This window comes from Battus philenor, unplaced genomic scaffold (assembly GCF_028537555.1).
Source record: "Battus philenor isolate CCGP_79_NKW_IND1 unplaced genomic scaffold, ilBatPhil1.0.hap1 SCAF_12, whole genome shotgun sequence".
Taxonomy (NCBI): domain Eukaryota; kingdom Metazoa; phylum Arthropoda; class Insecta; order Lepidoptera; family Papilionidae; genus Battus; species Battus philenor.
The window spans coordinates 4,005,620-4,029,114 of NW_027181674.1; the positions used below are offsets into that span (position 1 = coordinate 4,005,620).

The 23,495-nt window shown below is 32.2% G+C and overlaps 1 protein-coding gene across 1 annotated transcript in view; it reads right to left on the bottom strand.

Moving 5' to 3' along the window:
* The window catches only part of LOC137933032 (zinc finger and SCAN domain-containing protein 31-like), an 87,048-nt gene that overhangs the window by 13,093 nt on the left and 50,460 nt on the right, over positions 1 to 23,495 (bottom strand). Inside the window, exons 2-5 of the mRNA XM_068776766.1 lie at positions 20,511 to 20,621; positions 20,010 to 20,181; positions 11,253 to 11,519; positions 10,732 to 10,901 (exon numbers count right to left, since the gene is read on the bottom strand). Coding sequence (XP_068632867.1) covers positions 10,732 to 10,901; positions 11,253 to 11,519; positions 20,010 to 20,181; positions 20,511 to 20,621 — 720 coding nt within the window. The remainder of the gene's footprint in view (positions 1 to 10,731; positions 10,902 to 11,252; positions 11,520 to 20,009; positions 20,182 to 20,510; positions 20,622 to 23,495) is intronic.

The window sequence follows — 23,495 nt, forward strand, 5'->3', positions numbered from 1 at the left end:
CATTCCTGCAAGTTAATCTTTAGGATATTGCAGTGATTAATTACTGGAGGTAAGTAAAATGACATAAGAGTAAATTGTGAAAAAAATTGTTATATTTTTGGTAAGCTTAGTAAATAATTTTATAGTGAAAACTGTCAGCTATGTTATATTATCATGTTCTTAATGACTTGACGTGTATATTAAAATTTAATTACTGCATTTTGGAATGAAGACTTCGTACGCTTTGAGATTGCTCTCTACACCGCCGCGATATCGAACAGGTCCATCGTAGTGTCAAACAATCTCGTTAATACTGTAACAGATGTTGGATTGAAAAAAAAAATCAATCGAAAATTTATATTGCCGCCAATCATAAGACTAACTACGTCGTATAATACGGTCATAACAAACTAGAAGCAGTGTATAATCGTCTGAAGTGCGTACGAAATTCTATTGGGGGCCAATAAATTCGTTGATTAACTTCCTGTATCAACTCTACTTTGTCGTTCTTCAAATAATTATTTACGGCTTATTCTAACATGTCACTCTGAATGACCAATATCCGTTATTACGTTATTTTTTATAAAACTACCAGTGGAACCGGCAGTCGACTTCAGTAACTCCATACCATTTAATTTTTATCGTTGAATAAATTGATTGTGAACCAGTATCTTCACGAGTTTTATTTTGATTATTCAAACGTTGTTAGTGTTCTATTGAAATAAAAAGATATTTTATCGACCATAGATAAAATGAGTTCAATTTTTTTATATTTTTAATTTGTTTGTTTGTACTTTAGCTTTGATATTTTTACTATATTAGAACTTATCCTGCGAAAGGTAAGCTTGTTGTATCTTTCTTTAAGATTTCGAATATAATTAATTATAAATTTGAGACGTTTAGATAACAACTACATGCATAAAATCCTGTTAGAGCATGAAGGATTTTTGAGAATGTCTTTATTGTCAGATAGCTTCAGAATAAATCAACAACTATATTAAGATTATTGTGGAAGGAATCCCGACAAATCCCGTCTCAGTTTATTGTAGCATTTTTTGAGTCAAGAATGCATTTGGAACCTTTCTAGATTTAAGTTGAAGGATGCCACTATAGACGGAATCAAACAGATTTAAGTGGTATGTGTAAATGATTCCTAAGTTTATAATGATATGAATAAATAAACATACGAAAAATTGAGAATTGAAGGTTTCCTTTATTTGTTGAAATTTACAGCTTTATAGGATTTAAGGAAGCACAGTGCCGAACACGTTCAGCCTTAACAGTAAAAAACCAAATAATCAATTGCAAATGTTGGTGTTAATTAATTAATACTTTGACAAATTGAAACCTTTCTGAACATATTGTGTGATCCTGCTGCGGTAAATGACCTAGTATTGGCAAACGAATAAAAAAAATCAAAATTCACTAAAAAGCACAGGACAATTTCCTGGTAAATGTCAGAATAACATTATAAAATATGGTAACAAATAATTTTCAGTAAAAACTCTTCTCATTTTTATCGACAAATATTGTTTTGCTCGTACGCGAGACGTTCATTTTTGAAATTGTCGTAAGTTAACAGTACTTTGTAAATAACATATTTTAGTTCACATAGTCAATGTGAACACAGCTTTCTAATTTACTGTCAGTCAGTCGGTGAGGAGGCATAACGAAACTGAATGACCATGATCACATTTTCTTAAAACAAGTACACCGTGATACTTATAGATTTCAACGTTTTGGTGATTTTTATTCACCTTCTTGCCAAAAAGATTTACTTTTTTTAAACTTAAAGGTTACTTAGTCGTCAATTCCTTTATAATGTGGTAAAAGAGATTCGAGGGGGAGTTCGCGGGCTTAGTAATCGTAAAATTAAAAACATTCTAAACACAAGTATGATAAATATTGACGAAAATTTGCTTCTAATTTTTTTCGCAATTTTCCGAAATTCATATCTTCGTACATCGTTCGTGGGCTCTCGTGAGGCGAGTTTCCAAAAAACGACTCATCAGTCATTTTAACATAATTGTTTGCGTTATAAAAATTTGTTGGTTAAAGAAGAAGCCCAAATTGCCGAATGTAATTATGAGATTTTTTATGTACGCGATTTTTAAAACCATTGTTGGAGCAGGTGCGGGCCCTTCGAGAGTGCACCGGTCTTTTAATGAGATTATAAATACAATATGGCGCCGGCTGTGAAAGCTAAAATATTTTCTTAAATTCTTTTCGTACAATACTTGGATTGATTTATTTTTTCGAATAATATACTGCGATTTTATAATAATATTTCTTATACAGGCATATCTATTTCATAATATGTTATGTAAAAAAGCTGGCCGTTGGAACCTTAAGGTTGTGGAGTGAAGACCACGCACCGGCAAGTACAACGTAAGAGGTCGTCAGCAGACACTGGAGGCAGATCAATTCAAACTGGTCATATTGCAAATTCCTGGGGAAAACCTTTTTTTAGAAGAAAGAATTTATTAACGTTTCAGTAAAGTCAACACGCGTAAACAAATCACAAATCCAAAATATTCTATATGTAGTCTTGTACGTCTAAGAGAAAAAACCATGGAGTGGCACATCGTATTTAAATTTGATGTCACTGCAGACGCGAATCCGTTCGTTCGAGACGACCTCCTATCTCTTTGACTCCTCGTTACGTACTCTTCATAAGCCTTGGTCTATAGAAAAGAAGTAAGCGTATTTATTTTGTGATATTGCTAGCAAATTAATTTAATTATTTATTATACACTAATAGCAAATTAATTTAACTGTAAATAGTTAAATATACACTAACTGTCCCCTAACTTCCTTGCGAGGTCCGTGATGTCTTTTGTTTTAACATACCAAAAAAAAATATTATGTAGTTTTATAACGCCCGCATAAACCTTCTTTTGGGTAGAATTTCCTAAAACTCTTTCTTAGCTGAACTGTATTTGATTAATATAATATTCGTAATTACTTTCAAAACTCTAAACTTAATATTTACAGAGATATCGTGATGAGTCAATACATAAGTAAACATGTATATTATTAAATAACGTTTATGCGTATAACAAAGAAAATATGTAAGCTAAGAACTAATTAGTTATATTAATCATTACAATTTTTTAATACTTATCAAATTATGTGTCTATACTTTCTTAAGGGTTTGCTTCGGTTGGTCAATGTGAACACAGCTTTTTTTCTAAAGTCATAAGACTTTATCTATTAAGTATAGTTACAACGAAATACTAGTTTTTAATAATGTTTACTGTATAAAAGGCTTAGTTTCCGCCAGTAGCGAGACGATTACACCAAATACGATACCTTTGTATAAACAACAGCAATTGTTCGTACAAAACGCCCGCGCCAATCTACTGACGGACAGACGTTGACAACGTACAAATAACGAGGCCTAACGAGTGCGATGTCAGGGTGCATGCAGATCACGTCAACGATGGTGCACCTTCTGAACAGGCGCAAGGAAACAACAATCACGTGTCAAGTGCGACTTGTAGGAAAGACGAACCTAAAATGAATTTAAAAGTACACTACACTAGTATTGCAAATAAAATCATTTACTCTCTGGAAATTAATTATTGTTCTTAAATCGATATTTTTGGAATAATTATTTCATAATAAAGATGGTTGCTTCAATAGAAAAGTCAAACTCGCTGTCGTAAAAGAGATATCGCGATTCGCCGGTCTTATCCTACACGACTTTTTATTAATTTTAATTTGTATCGCTAGTGTTTATTGTAAAATATTTTAATTTCGCTTTTACTAAACTCAGACAGTTGGCAGAAAGTTGCCGTTACGGTTCTTTCTTTCCAGCTGCTTGGATGCGTAACACAAAAAAACGAACATGTAAAAGACAGTACATCAATTTATATAATCAATAACTAGGTAATAAAAGACCATCTGAGTTTAATCTTATAGTATCTGGTACCATGTGTATTTTTTTTACTTTCAAAAACTAACCGATATAGCAGTATAGATTAACAAGTTGAAGTTGCAGTGGGAAGGCTATATAGTGTGCAGAAGAAATGGTCGCTGAGACCTAGTTTAAGCTCAGAATGATGATGATCATCACGGACTGAAAAGAGAATACTTCAAGTTCAGAACAGTGAAGATCACAGACGTCTACCCACAAGTTGGACAAATTACCTTGTTAGGGTCCTCGTCTTTGAGCAAATATTATGAATCCTAATTTACAAAACATTATCCTATATATAAATAAATAAAACATCTCACAATTTAGTGTTTTCATTCGTTTCTCTTTGTGAAAACGAATAATTTACTCCCTTGAATATTATTCAAAAGATCGCATTGTGTTTGAACTCCATTGTGAAAGATGCTGTATCATTATTTCAATACCTACGACCGACTCAATAAAGAACAATTTGATTCACTTCCTCGACATTTGAAATAAACTTTAACTGTGGTAATGAGAGACTAGTAAATTAAGGTTGAGCAAATAAGGATTTTAAGCAGGATCATAAGCAAGATAATGTATAAATTCTTTTCTTTAATTACGAATTATATAGCATATGTATATGTCTGTACACATTATGTCCTCAAATTTAGGTATATTTAATAGTAATTATATAATAAGTATAGTACTTATCATAAATGCATAGCATATATAATTAAATAATCTTTCTATTAGATTTACACATATGCCTACTTCTTATCTGTGCACTACTCTAGGTAGACTTGTAGAGAATGCCTATAAAGTATTAAGTTCGCAATTAGACCAGTCGTAAAAAAATTGAATAAATGAAACAAAGACGTTTGTCACAAGAAAGGCAAACGGCCGACCTGTATGAACCGAAACTTTGACCAAACGTCCAAAATTGTCGAATTCCCACGAAGGCGCAAGGAACCGTGTCGCACAAGACGATATTGAAGACGTCGTGGGCAGCAGAGCGTGGCTTCACACGCCCGTGTGTGAACAAACGCCATCCGAGATGACCGGACTGTGGTATTCGTTGCTCTACCGTTTTTCCCGCATGCCGATATGAATATTAATATATTAGTACAACAACATACAAATGTAAATTTTTAATTAAAAAAAAACTATACATATACAATAATTAACTTTGATACATAGCACTGGTACATGTAGTGTAATAAATATGAATATTTTAGTTATATAAATGTACGTTAAGTAATTAAGAAATATATTTTTTCTAACATATGCTTGCTAGGATTGATACATGATCAAAGGAAGCGATATGGTGGTCGAAAGTTGTCACAAAAAAATAATAAACCAAGACATTGTAAGAGAACCGGCATATCAATCTAGATCTAAGGCCATAAATTCTAAAAAACATTGACGATGTTGAAGATGAAGCTTTTAATATTGTGCAATGGGTGAGAGTCCGATCTCTAGCTGAATTTTTTTAAAAAGACGAATTGTAGAAAGAAAGAAATAAAGAAATGAAAGATCCCAGGATGAACGATTAAATAAAAACAAAGTCCTCGTCCCACGATAGATAGGGGTACGAGAGGTCCCAATAGCGAGGGCCATGTAAAGACTTCTCCCTGAAAAGGCTTAGATCACTTAAGTAGTGTACTTTCAAAACTAAAATTTACGTATAGACGAAAATTGCCTTTTCTACCTGTTAAAGTTCTTGAATTTATTTCTAAGAAGAACGTTAATATTTTAATTAAAATTATATTTCAAGAATTCACACAACGGACCTTACTTTAATTATGCGTATAACAACGTAAATCATCCAAAACTCGAATCATTTTTTTTAATTCAATAAAACATTAAGTTACTACATACTATTGATAGTATATGCATTACATTGTAATGGATAAAATAAAATAGGTATATCTGACGAATGTGAAATTCACAGAACCCCTACTACTTGCTCTTAAGATAAAAGAAATGAGCCTACACAGTCGAGGAAAAAGTTACTCAAATCGATAATTATTCCATTGGTAGCATTCCTTGAGTTGTTTAGGTGACTCCGCATCGATGCGTCAACGTTGGCTCCCTTTAGTTCCCACGTTGACCTGACCCGGTAATTCATTGGCCCTTGTACACCGCCTTAGATACAACTACCTGTGACCACAGGTGTCCCTTAAGAAACCAGGGTTGGCAGGACTTTTTAGTCTCTATAATTTTCTTTAGATCTATATCAAACAAACCCCCACATGTTTACTTTATTTTTGTAATATTTAAAGCTAATGTAATATTTTTCCACTGTTATAAGATTAAAATATTTATTCATTAAGGTTTCTCGGACAACACAAAGACAAAAGTATTTGTATATACGTAGATATTCATTCTAAATATACGTTTATTATAATGTTTTTCACGATCATAGTACACAATATATATTCTTTTAGACTATAGGGACAAATTGGTCTTTTGATTACATAAGTCGAATTTTAAAAAAAATAACATTTATTTAAAAGCGTGTTGATTTGTTATTTATCAACATTAACATTTAGGACTAGATATTAATTATGAAATTATTAATATTATTATAATGTTTTTTATTGATAAATTTGAATATTTTTTATTAAAGAATCACTAATTGGTTTGTTGTTTATAGGTCGACATTAGACAATGAAATTCTTTATTGAAATATTAAATTATCATATTATTTTTCACGATTCAAGTATATAATATTTCTTCTTCCAAATATAAAATTCAAATAAACACAATTATGTCTTTGTTAAGTTTTTTATGTATATCATTGTCTTCTGGGAGGATATGTCGAAAACATGTTTTTATTCGTAATTTGTTATTTGCATATTGAAATGAATAATCTTCACAATTGTTTAACAGCCTTGCCTTCCACCAATATTATTATTAACTATATAATGTTGCTTATGAATTGGCACACAATGAGAATTTAAAATAAATTAAAAAGAAAAATCTAACAACTAAGAATTTTAATTTTATTTATTCCTTATTAAATGTTTTTCTTGTGAATATCATAGAACCTAGTCTAATTGGACGTAAAATATGGATAATTTAACTGCTTTTCTTAATAATCGAAGCATTTCTTAACAAATCTTTTAGAATAAATTGTAATAAACTTTTTTAATAAAAGTATCTGAAATATTAATTATATAATAATAACTGTGAAGCGACAGCCCTGTGCTCATTGACCGTGCGCTGTTGTGTGATTTTCTTAAGTCGCGGACACATGAGGTCATAGTTAAGTAAGTAAAAACTTTAAAGGGGCGTTATGGGAACTGAGCACAGTAACATCACCGTATAATGTTCATAAAGCTTTGCCGTCCCGTAATATGGCGCTTTGGAATATATTATCGTCGTTTATATTGCTTCCAATTATATTTTTAATATCGACAAATATTTTATTTAGTCAGACAAGATAAGAATATATATTTCTCTTCATTCTTGCAGAATATTTACTTAATCTATAATTTTTAATGTGTGGAATTGTAATACCAAAGATACCGATAGGTTAAGCTAGGTACGAGATATGAATTCTAGGTTTCCCTCTTCGAACAAAGTTTTCCAAAAAATTATATTCGATCTGAGTGACCATACATCAGTTTAAAACTATGAAAATTGACTTATAACCTTATTTGCTGTATTTTATCTGTATCCACTTTATTGAGCTCACGTAATAAATTAAATATTTTCTATTTACAATCATTTTCACTACAATTCAATTACTTTCTTTGTTATATAATACACCCTTTACTATGAAAAGAGATTTTAATTTATAATTACTGTGAGTTTTGTCTTATTTTATTGTCTTAAATATACAAGGCTATAAGAAGTTTATTAGTAACTAAAACATTTTGAATTGAAGTGTTCATAAAACAATATATGTAATTGAAAAATAAAGTTTGCACTGCAAAATAAAGGTAATCTTGTTTTACTTATGTCTGAATTTCAAAAAAATTGTAAATCTTTTGAGGGCGGTTTTTCAATACATTCCTGTTTTCCTCGTTTTAGCCTAACACGCTAACTGCAAGTCATAAGCCTCACTGAACATATCTATGGGAACATATACCATTATCGTAATGCAGGCGGGTTGGCGATTGCAGTGTGGTATTATGGTACGCAGAGGACGCTGCTACCCATCCTCTAGAAACTTGTTTTTGTGCCGACGCAATCCCATATAATTAATGCACAAAGTGTGAATAAGATGATATTTTATCCGAGGAATCGAACTCGCGACTCTTTTCATATACGCAAGTGATCAATATATAAGATTCTAGGTGGATCATAAAATCTATAAATAAACTAGTAACCTGCCATAACCATATACCATAAACTTTCGCTATAAAATATAGTGAGGCAAGTTAAAAAAAATTAAGGTATAAAAAAAGGTATATAATTTACAAAGCAGTATAAACGCATTACATTGATATGCTATAATGAGATTAATTTTGATTTATGTATTAGTAAATAAATTTTTATGCTCTTATATGTTCTTATAAAATCGTACAATGCGCTTCAAAACTACATGCATATTATTATGGAATATAAATTAATAAAATCGTTTAATATATATTTAAATATTTTGAGAACACTAATCTTATTGCTTTAAAAATAATGACGGGCCAGCCACGGCTCTTGTCCGATATCATCATGGTAAATTAGTAAACCTGTGTTTACATCGACCATGTAAAAGTAAATTGTTTAGAAAGTACGAATTGTTTGATTTTACTATTCGTTGCATCCATAATAGATCACAGAGAGAGTTATATATAGCAATAAACCTTTTAATCGTGATTGTTAATTCATAACATTGTGTTATTAATATTTATCTTTAATGAGAAAATCACAAAAATTAAAACTATGATATACATCAAAGACCTTTTCAAAGATTTTTTAAACCTATTTGCATATAAGACGCAAACAAGAAGTATTCACGTTGTTATGGAACAATGTTAAATTATGTTTTGTCACGGAAGAATCTATGCGGATAATTAAATGATGTTTAAGTTAATGGTGGAAAAAAAATAAATAATTACCAGTAACTCCGTGGCATCATAATGTGATGCAAAAGGATACGCTATAGGAGCATGTGAATTATCATTAGAAAAACTATAATGGCATCATCTATTGTCTTATCAAGGATAAATCGTTTTTATAGGGTTACGCAAAACAATTGTGTTGTATATAAGTTTCCGTGATTGTGAAAACTGTATAAGCAACAGAATATGATTTTTCATAATTATCGTTTTATGTGTGTTCGTTTTAAACACAATTATAAATCACAACAATGACTCAACCATCTAACCGCACCAGAAAAAAAAATCTCTCGTTTTTCTTTGTACTAGCCTTAGGACTTCCATTGCTGGGCACAGAACTCGCCATAGCTTTTCAACTGAACTGGTTGGAAGCGGTCCATGTAAAGCATCGGATTAATATAGTAGCCTGTCTGTCTTGTGTTGGTGGATGTCCTACGGTACCCTTGTCGTGGGTTCCGCTTTAGAACCTTAAGGCTTTAGCAGCTGTTAATACTGGACGCTATATGGCCTGCCCATTGTCATTTCAACTTGACTATCAGCTGGGCTACGTCGGTTACGTTCGTTCGTTTATGGATCTTCTCATTTCTAATTTGATCTCCTAGAGAAGTCAAAAGTCTTGTAACAAGGACACAAAATAAGAACATAGATAAACTAAAATTTTTTAATTCAAATTCTTTGTCAGATTTAAACGATATCAATCTTAAAACATTTTGATTTATAGCAAACACACTTTTCAAACAACGTTGTAAAATAGATTGTTTATTATCACACCATAACGCCTCTTTAATGAAATAATAAAGAAGTGATTTAAAAATTACTGTCAAGTCGACGCAACCTGCGACCCGGTGTTCCCACGGGCACGCTCCACGAACCCCGACTTTTCTGCCCTGATGCATTTAAATGCTTCGTCGCGGCTTTAATATCAGTGTAGTATAAAATTGTTCACATAAGTAAATCTATCCAATATATATAGTATAAGTCATAATATCAACAAGAAACATTGTAAAAAATAACCAACTGTTTATGACCTTTGCGTTACCTAACTTCGTGTTAATTAAAAAAATATCATTTAAAGTTATTTTTTTAATTAAATTTTAAAAAATAAATAAGTATGAGAATTTGTAATCCTCTGCTCGTGATTTATAATTACCTTATTTCAACGGGTAAGGTGTAGTAAGTAAAGTAGTGTAATTTAAATTGAAATATTTTTCTAGATGATATTATTCGTTCCTTAGCTCATGACGACTGATAAATTAGCATAGCTGTTTCAAACAGAATAAACACGATTGACAAAATCACGTTCCAACTTCTAATCCAGCTATGATGGAGAAGAATTAGTTCTAGAACTCGATCCCTAAAAATTTTGGCCACTGGCATACAAAGCATCATTTTTATGTTTTATAATAATTTAATATTTATTAAATACTATTGAACATAACTTTTGTAATGAAAACGAAAACGAAACTTAGAGAACTTGTTGTAGAGTTTATTATCTACAAATGTTGTAGTTCAATGGTAAAATAAGGATATATTCATTGATTATTATTCATGATATATTGCATTGTTTGCCGCATACGCATTTATCAGTGGGCTGGCGGGCGGTGAACTTTGTTGCACTATTACCACTGCATGTGCGGAAGTGGCTAAATATTGGTCCTTTTCTTACGTTCCATGACTTGACGAAAGAAATCTCGACTAGTGCTTTCATGGAATAAACACGTTTAAAGTTTCTGTTATAGGATCTCATAGAGCTATTATCCAATTATGAGTATTAGGAGTGTAACCTACCTTTATATGTGTCATTCTATGGTAGTATAAATTCGAGCTGGCTGTGAATCTTTTGCCGCAGTGTTGACACTGATGCGGTTTTTCACCGGAATGTATTCTTCTATGTGTGTTTAGACTACTCGAAGTGCTAAAGCCTTTGTTGCAAACCATGCACACGTGAGGTTTTTCCCCTGTAACAAAATTTTAATTTAAAATGTTTGTTGAGTGGGAGTTCGTTAAAAAATGCAGATATATTTTAATTAACTCTATAGTTAATCTTTTATGGATATAAAATTTGGTCAGAATATTTTTTAGCGTGTAAAAGGTATCAAGAACGGACTTTATGAAATTACACACACATAAGGCAGTACGGGCCAAGAGTGGCAAGGGACAATACTACCTGTATTTTATATATTTGACCATAAAATCTGATACTTATAATTAACACCTTCACTCTCTTGTTTTTCTCGAATAATTCAAATTATTAAAATTTTCATAATGATAATTTTCTTTAATTAAAAATTATTAAATAAGGAATATACCTGTATGGGTGCGCATATGCCTTTTCAACAATGAGGGACGATCAAAAGCTTTCCCACACACTTCACAAGGCAGCAACGCTCTTTCAGACTTCGCCGGTCTTCTTTGTATTTTTGGCGTCATTTCCAACAGTTCACTCGATGAACCGGCCGATGAAGACGTTAAAGAGTCACCAGATACTGACTTGTGTTCGTCTTCAGCTCCCGACGGAGGTGATATAGGCAGCAGAACTCGAGACAGAAGAGAAGTAGATAGGTCTAAAGGAGAATCTGTAGAAGAATTGTTTTATTAATATTTTGATTTATGTTCTACACTACTCTTTCATAGCGATAAAATATTTTTAAAAACGTTTGCTATTGTTACTTATAACATTCATTTGCCTATATACAATAAAAAAACGTCAAAAAAACTGCAGATAAAATGTACCGCAGTACGAAGCCTGAATTTATTTTAAGCTAAGCTACCAATAAAAATTTCTTTCTTTCTATCCTTTGCATATTTATGTATATATCTACATAAACTTAGCGTTTAGATACTGAACAAATCGTCGTTGTTTCAGCCCATAGACGCCCACGGTTAGGCATGGGCCTGCCCCAAAGACATCTATGGGGATATACCATAACCATGATACCATAGTAATGGGAACCCTATGTGATTAATGCACAAAGTGTGAATTATATAAGATTTTATCCCGAAAATCGAATACGCGAAATATGAACGCAAGTGTCATTCCATTAACACTACCTTAAATAATAACCGAGGAAGATATTGTCGAAATGTCTTAAAAATTTTAATATTCACTTTGACTTCGACGTGACAGAGATGTAAAAGATATAAACATAATAAGAAGACATCCAACGGATGATTCAAAAAAATCTCCAACTATGAACAAAGTATACATTTTTATAATACAAAAAGTATTTATATAGTCAATTCAAATTCCCAACTCAGTTCATTGACGCTCATAATTAATATGACGTGGACGGCTAATTAAGACGAAACTTTTATTATCGAAAATTTGCACGAATAAGAGCAGATTTTAATGAGAGAATTAATTGACAATCTCCTAAAGCCTTATTGTAAATGTGTAGGCAATTTACTTTTATTATGAAACTAATTTTGAAACAAGTCTCGACACTTCGATTTCTTTGCACTAAAAGTTACAAAATTTTATTTGAACGACATACAAACATATTGGTAATAGGTGTAAGAACTTTAAACGGGTGAATGTATAGCTCTTTGACTGTTAATTAATGTATGATTTACCTTATCCAGAAGTCAATGGTTTCAGAAATAACGAATAATGTAATAGTAGAAAAAACGTTTACAAAATTCAGATTAGTACGTATTAAAATTACCTATTGTATACTTTCTTTCCCTGCATCCCAATCATTTCAATCTACAAATTTAACTAAAGTAATATATTTAAAAGTAATTTTATACAGGTTGATTGGATATACATGTAAAAATTTAAAGCTTTTTGGTAAAATTTTTGTTTTAAAGCTTTTATTCCTATATCTTATAGACCTTTACATTTAGTTCTAAATGAAAATTTAAATCTATTTATATAGTTAATTAATAATATTGAATATAGACGTGCGATATTTAAGCATAGATTTCAATATGAAGCACAAATCGATTGTATCTCGCAAGATGACAATCGTTTTATGCCACTCATTTAAATAATTTGAATTACACAATGGCGTCTCTATTATTTGAGATCTGTGACATAAATTTATCGGTCAGATCGAAATCTGAACTGATATACAATTCGATCAGATTAGAATATCTGTAACGAAAACGTTTTACAAGTTGATAATAAGATTTATACATACAGACATTATAAATTTGAAAACGAATCATCAAATGCGCGAAATTGAAATTTAATTGTGAAATGCGCAAAGATTTTGTCTTTATAACTTTACGTAACAGTAGTAATAACATTATACCTGGTCGCGCATGATGTGTAAGAAAGTGCTTTCTATCACCAATGTATACACATACACAAGAGTGTGAATGGCAAATAATCACAACTATTCATGTTATTTATTTAGTCGATAACGTAACATTATTTTGTATTTAGTTTTAACTAGACCTAGACCAATTTTTATATTTGTTATAATTACAATTTCTGATAATAAAATATGGGAATATGGGAAGCTTCCTGAAATAAACCGGAAATTATTCATGTTTTATAGCAATTTTGCTTTTTTAAATTTCTTCCTGGAAGTATATTGACACTTATAAAAAGAGACAAAGTAAATAGGTAAAGACATTCTTAAATCATAATTGTAAGAGTTAAAAATTTACAGAAATAACGCCAATATTTGTCTTTTTTTACAAATAATTAAAAGATGAAAATTCTTTTCACAAACGACAGAGAGAATACAAAAAGTTCGCATTAAAATTGTAACAACGCTGTGCGATTTAGCCGGCTGTGGACAATTGTGTTTCGGTCACACGATAACTCGCACTTGTGTACGCGGTAAAAGGACTGGAACAATATAAGAGATATGTTTATGCGGCTACAGAGAGTTTCCGTCGACAGCTGCGGCCGTATCGATATGGTCTTCGATCGGATCTGCCTTTGCAGGGCCAAACGGTGCCGCTGCCTTATCTCACCGCCTATATAACTGATTTAAGGCGTGTTTATAATAATTGAAGAGTTATGGTTATAGATAAAATTCAATTTAATTATTTGCATCCATTCGAACCGCGGCGTAGATGGTTTTTATGATAAGAATGGAAGTTTTTAATATTTCTTTAACTTTTTCTTCTTAAATTTAATTATATAAACTACGAATTTTCAATAACACAGAAGATAAAAATTAGATTCTTTGCGATGCTATTACACTACTTAAGTGGGAGTAGGCAGGCCACATGTATACGCTCAGAATAGATGACTGCTTGGACCTTAAGGTTTGGAAATGGAAACCATCCATCTTCAGGAAATCTATGGAGGAGGACTATGTCCAGCTATGGACACCTCACAGCTTAGGTGATGATAATGATTATTCTACTAAGAACCGAAGAAAATATCAAAAATACTTAAAAATATAGAAATTACGAAAAAAAAATATATGTAGATTACATTTTATATTTAATTATCAGCTCTTATAAACCCGCTCTAACCATTTCCGTTTCAATAAGACAACTTAATTTCTCATTAGCGTGCAATGACGTAAGACAAATGACATTCGCGTAAGTTATTTATTTAAAAATGCTACCGCATCAGCTGATGTCAAAGTATAAAAATTGTTTTCCATTAAAACGATAACGTATAATAAATCACATAACGACAACGCTATATCCCCGCACTCTGTCCATGGCCTTAGCGCGATAAAAAAGCAATCACAAAACGCGCGACTACCGAAACGAGACGCCATCGGGAGGCGGAATGTTCTTTGATGCGACCGCTTACAGTCGAACAGTCCACAGTACAGCTAAATTAAGTAGTACCACTTTATACCGACATCGGTATGATGGTTAACTTAAAACGTTATCTATGATCGATTTACTACACGTTCTTATTCAGAATATAATCTTTATTTTACTAAAGACTTGAACTATCAATTTAATTTTATCAAAATAATTTGAATGACCACTATACGTCTTCTACATGCGTTAAAAGTGGTCGGCATCCAAATTTTTCCGACGATCTTAACAAGTTATTAAATACCTTAGACGTTCCACGATTGCCGATCCATGATTCCTACTCTAGAGCATTAAAGCCTCAACAACGATCTGTACTACGTAGCATTCCATTCAACTTGCCAATTCGAATACAGTAACTTACTTTAATAATAGGAACGAAAAACCTATTATTATAATTACTTTTATAGGTTATCACGAATCAATTTCGTTTATCTTTTGGCATTTACAACTTTCTTATGAACTAAAATTCCGGAACTCACTCAAGAGCCTTAGCACAGCCAATACCGGAGGATTTAAAAGGCAGTTTGTTACCATAAATTTCTGAAGTAACAAAAGCAGGATTCCTTACATAGCATTTGCATCATTATTATTTCAGCCATATGACGCCCATTGTTAGACATAAACCATCCACATAGATTTCAAATAAAACTACTAGAGCTTGAGCCTGCATTTGCCCGCGATGTTTCAAGTTCATCTATAAACATTGAGGCTTCTCCAGAACATTCAGAACACAGATTCTGCGTATTATGCAGCCTACCACTATCCGCTTAATCTTACTGCATCTGCATGGACTGTTATATTGTTCGCATTCCGATCAAAGGGAGTCCTATAAGCAATACAATGATTCGATACAATTCTATCAACGAATTACTAACTCTACATAGTAAATATACATATGAATGAAATGATAATATATTATACTGGTTCAAATACACTGTGACAAAAATAAAACAGGATGGTAGTCAAGATATTTTAGACACTGATTACTTGTGATTCGAATAGTGTTTCGGTAAGGAATATACTCGCAAGTGAAATACGGCGAAATAAATTTTACGTGTGCTTATTTAAAGATCTGCTGTAAAACAAAACGAATTTAACGACGTATTTTTTTCGTAATTACATAAAATAAATTATATTAATTTCGCCACTGTTTTTTACATCTAATAACAACAACTTCTCTCCTTCAAATGGGTATAGCCCGCTTCGAACTGGTCTTAATGGTATTTTTGGCCGAGTCCTACTTCTAGCAGTGAACGTTTTACGGTTGGAATAATAATGATGATGATCTCTTTCAGTGTTGTTTAGTAAAGGTATTTTTGACATATTGCCCGAAGGATAAAAAGATAAACCTTAACCTGAAGTAATTAGAGCGAAAATTCTTCAAATTGAAGTTGTTATGTATTGGTTATATTTAAGTTATTCTCTACTCTTTTAATGCATTTCAGTTTTAATAAATGTTTTGTTTTAACTTATTTCAAAATTTAGACAATTAGTTCCGATCAATTAAACAAAAAAAACATGAACAACAATGAATATTAAAAAACATTTTCTGATTATAGTTTTTGATCAACATCTACAGGATAGTTAGTTATAGGTATAAAAGCTTTAAAGTTTTTACAACTATATTCAATCACCTTCTGTAAAGTGATCACTCTGAAACAATTTAAATTTATTTTCTATTGGAATACGCCGGACCTACACAGAGTTTGCGGGAAAAGATAACGCTATTCCTTATTATATTAATATCACGTTATATATTATTACTGTTACCATTTATTTTGCATGTGATGTACTATACATTAATTGACAGCAAATGAGCTATATAGTCTATAAATCCCTTTAAAGATTTTACATCTATAACCAATCATTCTACATGTTTTTCCCGTATTCCAAAAAAATTAACGATAGAAAAGATAATATAGCATGATAATCTAAACCTTGAATTATCGAAGTAGCTCAAAGAACATCACACATGGTTAAAAAGCTCTAAAGAGAGACACGCCTAACGAGCCTTTGTCTATCTACCTTCGCGATCGAATGTCAACTTGGGTCTCGTAAAACACGAACTCAATCTTTAGATATTCCATTCGCTTGTCCTATCAGCGTGCGAAAATATTCACAGATAATAAATCCTCTCCTTTCTATTTGTCGCTCCGATAAAGCGTTCCGCCTTTCCACTTCAATGAGAAAATGAAATTTTATTACAAATTGAAATGTCATTAAGACAAATAACATAACTAGATTTTACAATATATACTAAGATAAGAATATATTTCATAACAAACATACATTTTGTAATAAATGAATAAGAGGAGACAGGTAGCCGTTATATGTTATATGTTGTTTAATAAAGTTTGTGACATATTGAAAGAAGGATTGGCGTCGTAATTAAAATTTATCGTGGACGTTTATAATACGTATATGTGATTTTTTTCTTCTACTTATTTAATGGAATCAGGCGTTACCTCACGGAAGTCCATCCTAAGTAAGAAAAGGACCAATATTTAGCCACTTCCGCACATGCAGTGGTAGTCGTGCAATGAAAGGCATCGCGCGCCAGCCCGCTGATAAATGCGTATGCGGCAAACAATGCGAATCACACAACCGCCACTGCATGCACCGCTGCATGTGCGGAAGTGGCTAAATATTGGTCCTTTTCTTACTTTCTTCTACTTTTCAGCCGATGAACCTCCACTGTAAGACATACCCCTCCCTCAAAGATCGCCTAGATGACCGGTCCTGCGCTGTCCGCATCCAGGGACTTCTCGCGACCTTAAATATACCGTCAGTCCACCTGGAGGAGGGCCCACCCACGCCGCGTCTATCGGCTCGTGGTCGCCACTCGAGAACCTTTCGACCCCAAAGGCCATCGGTTGCACAAGCGATGGGCCCCGCCCACTGGCACTCCAGACGAGCAAGACTTCGAGCTACATCGGTGATCATAGTTCTTCTGCTGATATCTTCTTTTCTGCTTTGATCTTGCAGCGAAAATAAGAATATAGCCCTCTCCATTGCTCTTTCAATATGTGAATATGTTATATGTATATAATATCCTCATTCTTCATAATATATTTATTAGTAACTAAATAAAATCAAAATATTCTTTATTCAAATAGGCAGTTACAAGCACTTTCGAACAACATAAATCTGTCGGTATTTTCAGTTCTAAAAGACGCCACCGCCGACTCAGAAGTCATTTCTGCTGAGAAGAGCATGCGAGAAACTCGATATGTTCTTTTCAAATATAGTTTTACAATGAGTCCATGACAATAATTAAGTTCCCACGTGATCATCAACATTTAATTCCACACACTCACACTTCAATATAGCATTCTTGTATAGAATAATATACTTTATTCAATTATATGTTTTAATATTGATCTAAAATTTCTCTAGTAGCAGATCTAAAATTGTTTGTGGAATTTTATTTTACATACGAATACCTTGTACCAATAACGATTTATTTAGTTTTTCAATTAGATATATTGTATAGTATTTATTATGTCTAAAGAGAGTAATTGGTTATGATTTTATGAGCTTTCAAAGGAGTGAATTTGAAGTGATAACTCTAATATGGATGACGGCTTTAGCTTCTGGTAGTACTGAGTCTTACCCATTATTAGTACTTTTACCTTTTCCATATTATGGTTGTCTGGAACAGGTTGCCTTGTGTGATAAGACCGCCCATTGTACGTTTTTTGTATATTATTGTAAAACTTATTAAATGTATCCTAACGTGTACAATAAATAATATTAAATAAATAAGTCTGCAGGGACAGATAGATATGCAAAAATTTGTTTTAATAAGTAATAATCCGAAATATGGGCACGTTTTTTCTTTACATGTAATTTGATTCGATTTTTGTGAATATTCTTCACTTTATAGGTTATGTTCGGCATTATTGAAATCTGGGATATAATTTAATCAAACATATCGAAAACATTAAAACACTTTACTTAGGTAGATATTACGAGTTAAATGTAATTTAATGTAAACAAATGTTAATAAAGAAATATGAAGACATTGTAAATAGTGCTGAATTTGATAAACTGATTGAAACATGCCAAAAGACAATTATACTTTCACCTTCTTAACAACATGTTCTACGTTGCATGGATACAAACTTAACAATCGTTATTTTCTATAGATTGTATGTAGCATAAATACTTTAATAGTGTCGTGTATATTATATTGATTATACATGCTGTCAGTTGAAGGTATTTATTTTGTATTAGTTTGAATGTATTATATAGCAAATATCATTACGATGTGTTTGAAATTTTAAGTACGTGTTAAGCATAAAATTTACTTTCAAACTTGTTATCATAGTAACATTATGTATTAAACTTTAAGATATAAAGATTTATTTATATATTTATACTTTGAGATATTAAGATAGAAAATTTTTTTACTACTGTCTAATTTCTTTCTGGCTTCAGTAAAACACGCAAACGTACGAAATTAAATAACAAATAATTGTTTATTATATCGAAAACGATTTATTTTTGACATCATAGACGGGTCCAACCCATATCTTACTTCAAATCGCCGAGTACTCTTCGATTTCATCTCACTTAGTTATACTTTACACCCAGACGCCCGAAATCGGGCTTGTTTCATATGGATAATTTCGTGAACCCTTCAGTTCCTATGAAGCTGCAAAAACCCTTGCTCTACCAGCATTAACATCAACAGGTGAAATACATCATCATTTCAGCTGCAGGACGTCGATCGATGGACGTTTTAGTATAGGTTTACAATAACCGGTTGTAAGCTGCTCATCCTGCTTTTTCTAATCACTTTAGTAAAGTCATCTCTCCACATAGGTGTGTCCTTCTTTGTCGATCCGTGGTCTCCAAAATCTTAAGACCCCGGCGTCTATACATATGTGATAGAAATTACTAAAAGAAGTGTTTACTATATATGCAGTGAAAGAAAGGATGATATTTTTATTTCTTAAAATTTTCAAAGAGTAGTAATTGTAGTCACATAATGCTGTTTACATTTTGATTACACAGATGTTTGTTACAATTTATACGCAAGACTCTTACTTTTATTTACAGGTATCTCTTCCCGGGTTAAAGAAAGGTGATGCTCGCTGTTTAAATTCGATGGTATCCTATCATGCCTTAAAGCGGGTTTTAAATATCATCATCATTACAATCACCATCATTTTAGCCGTTAAACTCTCCATTGATGCACAGCAACCACCCCCAAGGCTTTCCAATAGGACCAGTTGATAGTTGCATCTAGCGTCGTCCGAGGACCACAACAAGTTCGTCTGTCCGCAATGTGGGAGAACGTTGTACAGAAATTTGCTTACCTTCTAAAATAGAGTCCATCGTCTGTCTATACAAGTTGTTCCTCATCCTGACGAAGAAAAGCTCTTCAGGACGTTCAGGTAAGTAATAAACAATGAGCTCCGTATGAACCGATATTGGTTTCACTGCTTCGTATACCGGTTCGCCTTTTATTTTGGTGCACACTAAATTTACCTGTAATAAAATGACAAATCGAATATTCAATCATAGTTATCTTTTATCGAAAATTTATTTTACATCGTTATTTTTTTTGTTACATATCCTTACATGTCTTTTTTAGTTTTGAATGACAGATGGTGATAGTAGTGTAAAGTTTATTCTAACGTTTTTCAGATAAAACAAAATTTGTGTTCACTATTTTTAACTGATTTTCCCTCTTATATATTAAATAATTACCTAGAATATAATGGGAAAACTCCCGAACTTAACGCCAATCGAAATTTCGCGATTTATTTTCGTATAGAAAAAAAAACAAATAAATAAATATTTTCAAAATCACTTACTTGTGGTCCGTAGTTCTCGGACACGCGAAGGAATCTAACCCAGTTGCAATGCCGCACTTGAACACCGCCGGATGTGCACACCTCGTCAAAAAGACCGAATCGATGTCGTATCTGCAACAAAATATATCAAATATTGAATGGAATCAGGCGTTACTTTGCGGAAGTCCACTTCCGCATATGCAAATCCTTTGCATGTGCGGAAGTGGCTAAATATTGATCCTTTTCTTACTTAAAATATATCAACTCAATTCAGAAATTGAATAATCGTTTTAAAAAATCAATCATTTTAAAAATATCCAGAATGTATTAAAATTTAAATTATTGTCTAATGTGAATGATTATTTACAATGATCCTTACTTATATATATATATATATATATTATTTACATTTACCCGACCTGTTTATTTTTTGTTTTCTTTTGATCACGTCCTCAACTATGGCCCTGCAGTATTTGAAAAACGCTGGCCTATCTTTGTCGTCATTTATTATTGAAACAAGACGGTTACTTTTGTGCTTCTAGGGATCTCTTCATTTCTAATTCTAATTCATATTGAAATCCGGAGTATGGCATCTCTGTAGCTGTCGGCATTTTGATTTGCATCACCACCATCATTTCTGCCATAGCATCTCCTTGTTCTACCTGGTATAGGGCTATCCCATAGATTTCCAATAGGACCGGTTAAATTTATTGGTATACTATGGAACTTTAAGTTTGAACATTACGCGTGATCGTTATGTAAATGTATGAACAATTAGCAATTTGACTTCCTTAATATAAAATTAGCAATTATGAATAAACCGCCGGTTTAATCTCAAAACGTTCGACCGTATTATTTCAAACTATAACCGTTTAGTTTCCAAGTGCCTTATCTTAATTCATAGAGATATCCCTTAAATAATGATTCGCATCAAACGCACCGCGGGTGGAAATTACGTGAATGTATTTGTAATCTCATAATCAATAAGATTTTCATTTAATATCATCTCGAATTAAAAGCCAGTCTAAGTGCAATACGCTCAACTCCGCTGCGATAACAGGTATAAATTGTCCGCATTTCTCTAATAGCTGGTTTAATAGAATACAGTTTAAATAGAAGCACCACAAACACGGAATTTAATCCCTAAATGTTGCGTATCTCCTCTCTTTTATATTGTATGATTGGTTATTGTTTTAAAAACTTCAAAAAGGTAAACCATAATAAAGGAAGATTTAGTATCGTCTATCAATGTCTTCTGTTTCTCATTTGGTTATCGAAATTATTATTCAACAGCGAAACTTAACTGTAGAATTGATACAAATTATTTTTACAAATTTACATTTATAGTTAAAATATACAATCTAAAAATAAGCCCCGATTTGTATAGAGTGTTCGGTTATAGTTACTAAAGATTTAAAGTGGTGAATGAATAGCTCGTTTGAGAGCAAAAACCTATAAAGCTTTTACTCTAATTTACAATCTGTCTGTATAAATAAAGTGGTCGCTCTGAAATTTCTTACATTATTTTATTTTTTCTTTTGGAGTACGCTAGGCCAATAAGTTGTGATAGTATAAAGTTAAATGGTAAATAATAGTTAAATTTTATGTGTAAAAAAATTAATTTTAAAAACGCTTTTTCTTACTTTACTATCATTAAGTTATCTATTATTACTGATATCATTAACCTTTGTATAGAATTTACCGAATGTTAATCGATAACAAATTTGATGGTAAATGTCCAGTTATACATTTTTCAATATTCATAAAATTAGTCAGTTTTAAATAAAATTTCAAGATGTAGCTGATGATTATTAATGAATTCGAAGCTTACAAGAAAATATAAAAATATTTAACCCTTTGCCGTGTCTGAAGAAAGTTAATCTATGACAACGTTAGCTTATGACCGCCGATGCGTACCGATACGCAACGACGTGAAAATTATTACAAATAAGGAGGGCGAGTCGAATGTGTGCGCTGAGCTGCATGATCCAATCCCGGTGCAATTAACTGGTGAGATACAGTGCCGGGGCATGCGGCTGAATCGAATCATTATTGACCGTCCGATTTTAATCGATTATTCGTCTTACTATCAAGATATGCAAACGATAGCCACTAAAATTAACTTTTGTTAAAATTCCCTATTTAAATTTTCCTTATTTATTAAGCCTATTATCGAGTCAAAATAAAACGTCCATAAAAAACAGATTCATCGTGTATGAATAAAAAAAAAACAAAGATTTTTTTCATCATCATATCAGCCGGTAAACGATCACTGCAAGGCATAACAATCAAGGAAGAACGACCCAAAGATCTAGCGTCTTTCCCCGACTTTGACTATGTCATAGGTCCACCCAGTGGTCTTCCTATCCTCGCCGCGTCCAACGTTTCGTAATAGAGTATTACATGATTTAAAAGATACGTAAAAATATATAACATATTATATCAATAGAAAGAGAGTGCTCGATTGACAAAACGCACACGAGATTTTTGAGAAAAGATGGCTTGACGTTTGTGTTTATTCCCCGATTTATTACCTCCTTTATGATAGAATCCCTTTGCTTAAATTTAGATTCTTCTAGCAGTGGTAGCCCAGCGGTAGTGGACTGAGGCTTCAATCGTAGGTCGCCGGTTCGATTCCTGAGATATCTTATTTAATTCTCACTTAGTGCATTAATTTTAAAGAATTGCCGCTGCTCACGAATAAGCTTCCAGAAGATGAGCATTAGCATGATCTACGCCGCTTGCATTCGCGGCAATTATGGGATATCCCCTCGTAGATATATTTGAGAAGGAGGACTATGCCTTGTAGTGGGTGTCTATAAGCTGAAACGACGAAAAAAAGAAATATTAAAACTAAAACTGAATTGTTCCATTTTTGAATTATTTTTTTTTTGTAATTTTTGTTTAAATGCTATTCCTTCGAAAATTTTACTCGGAGACATTATCCCGCTTAAATACTGTTTTTTTTTTGTATTTATTTAGATCCATCATCAACAGTTACAAAAA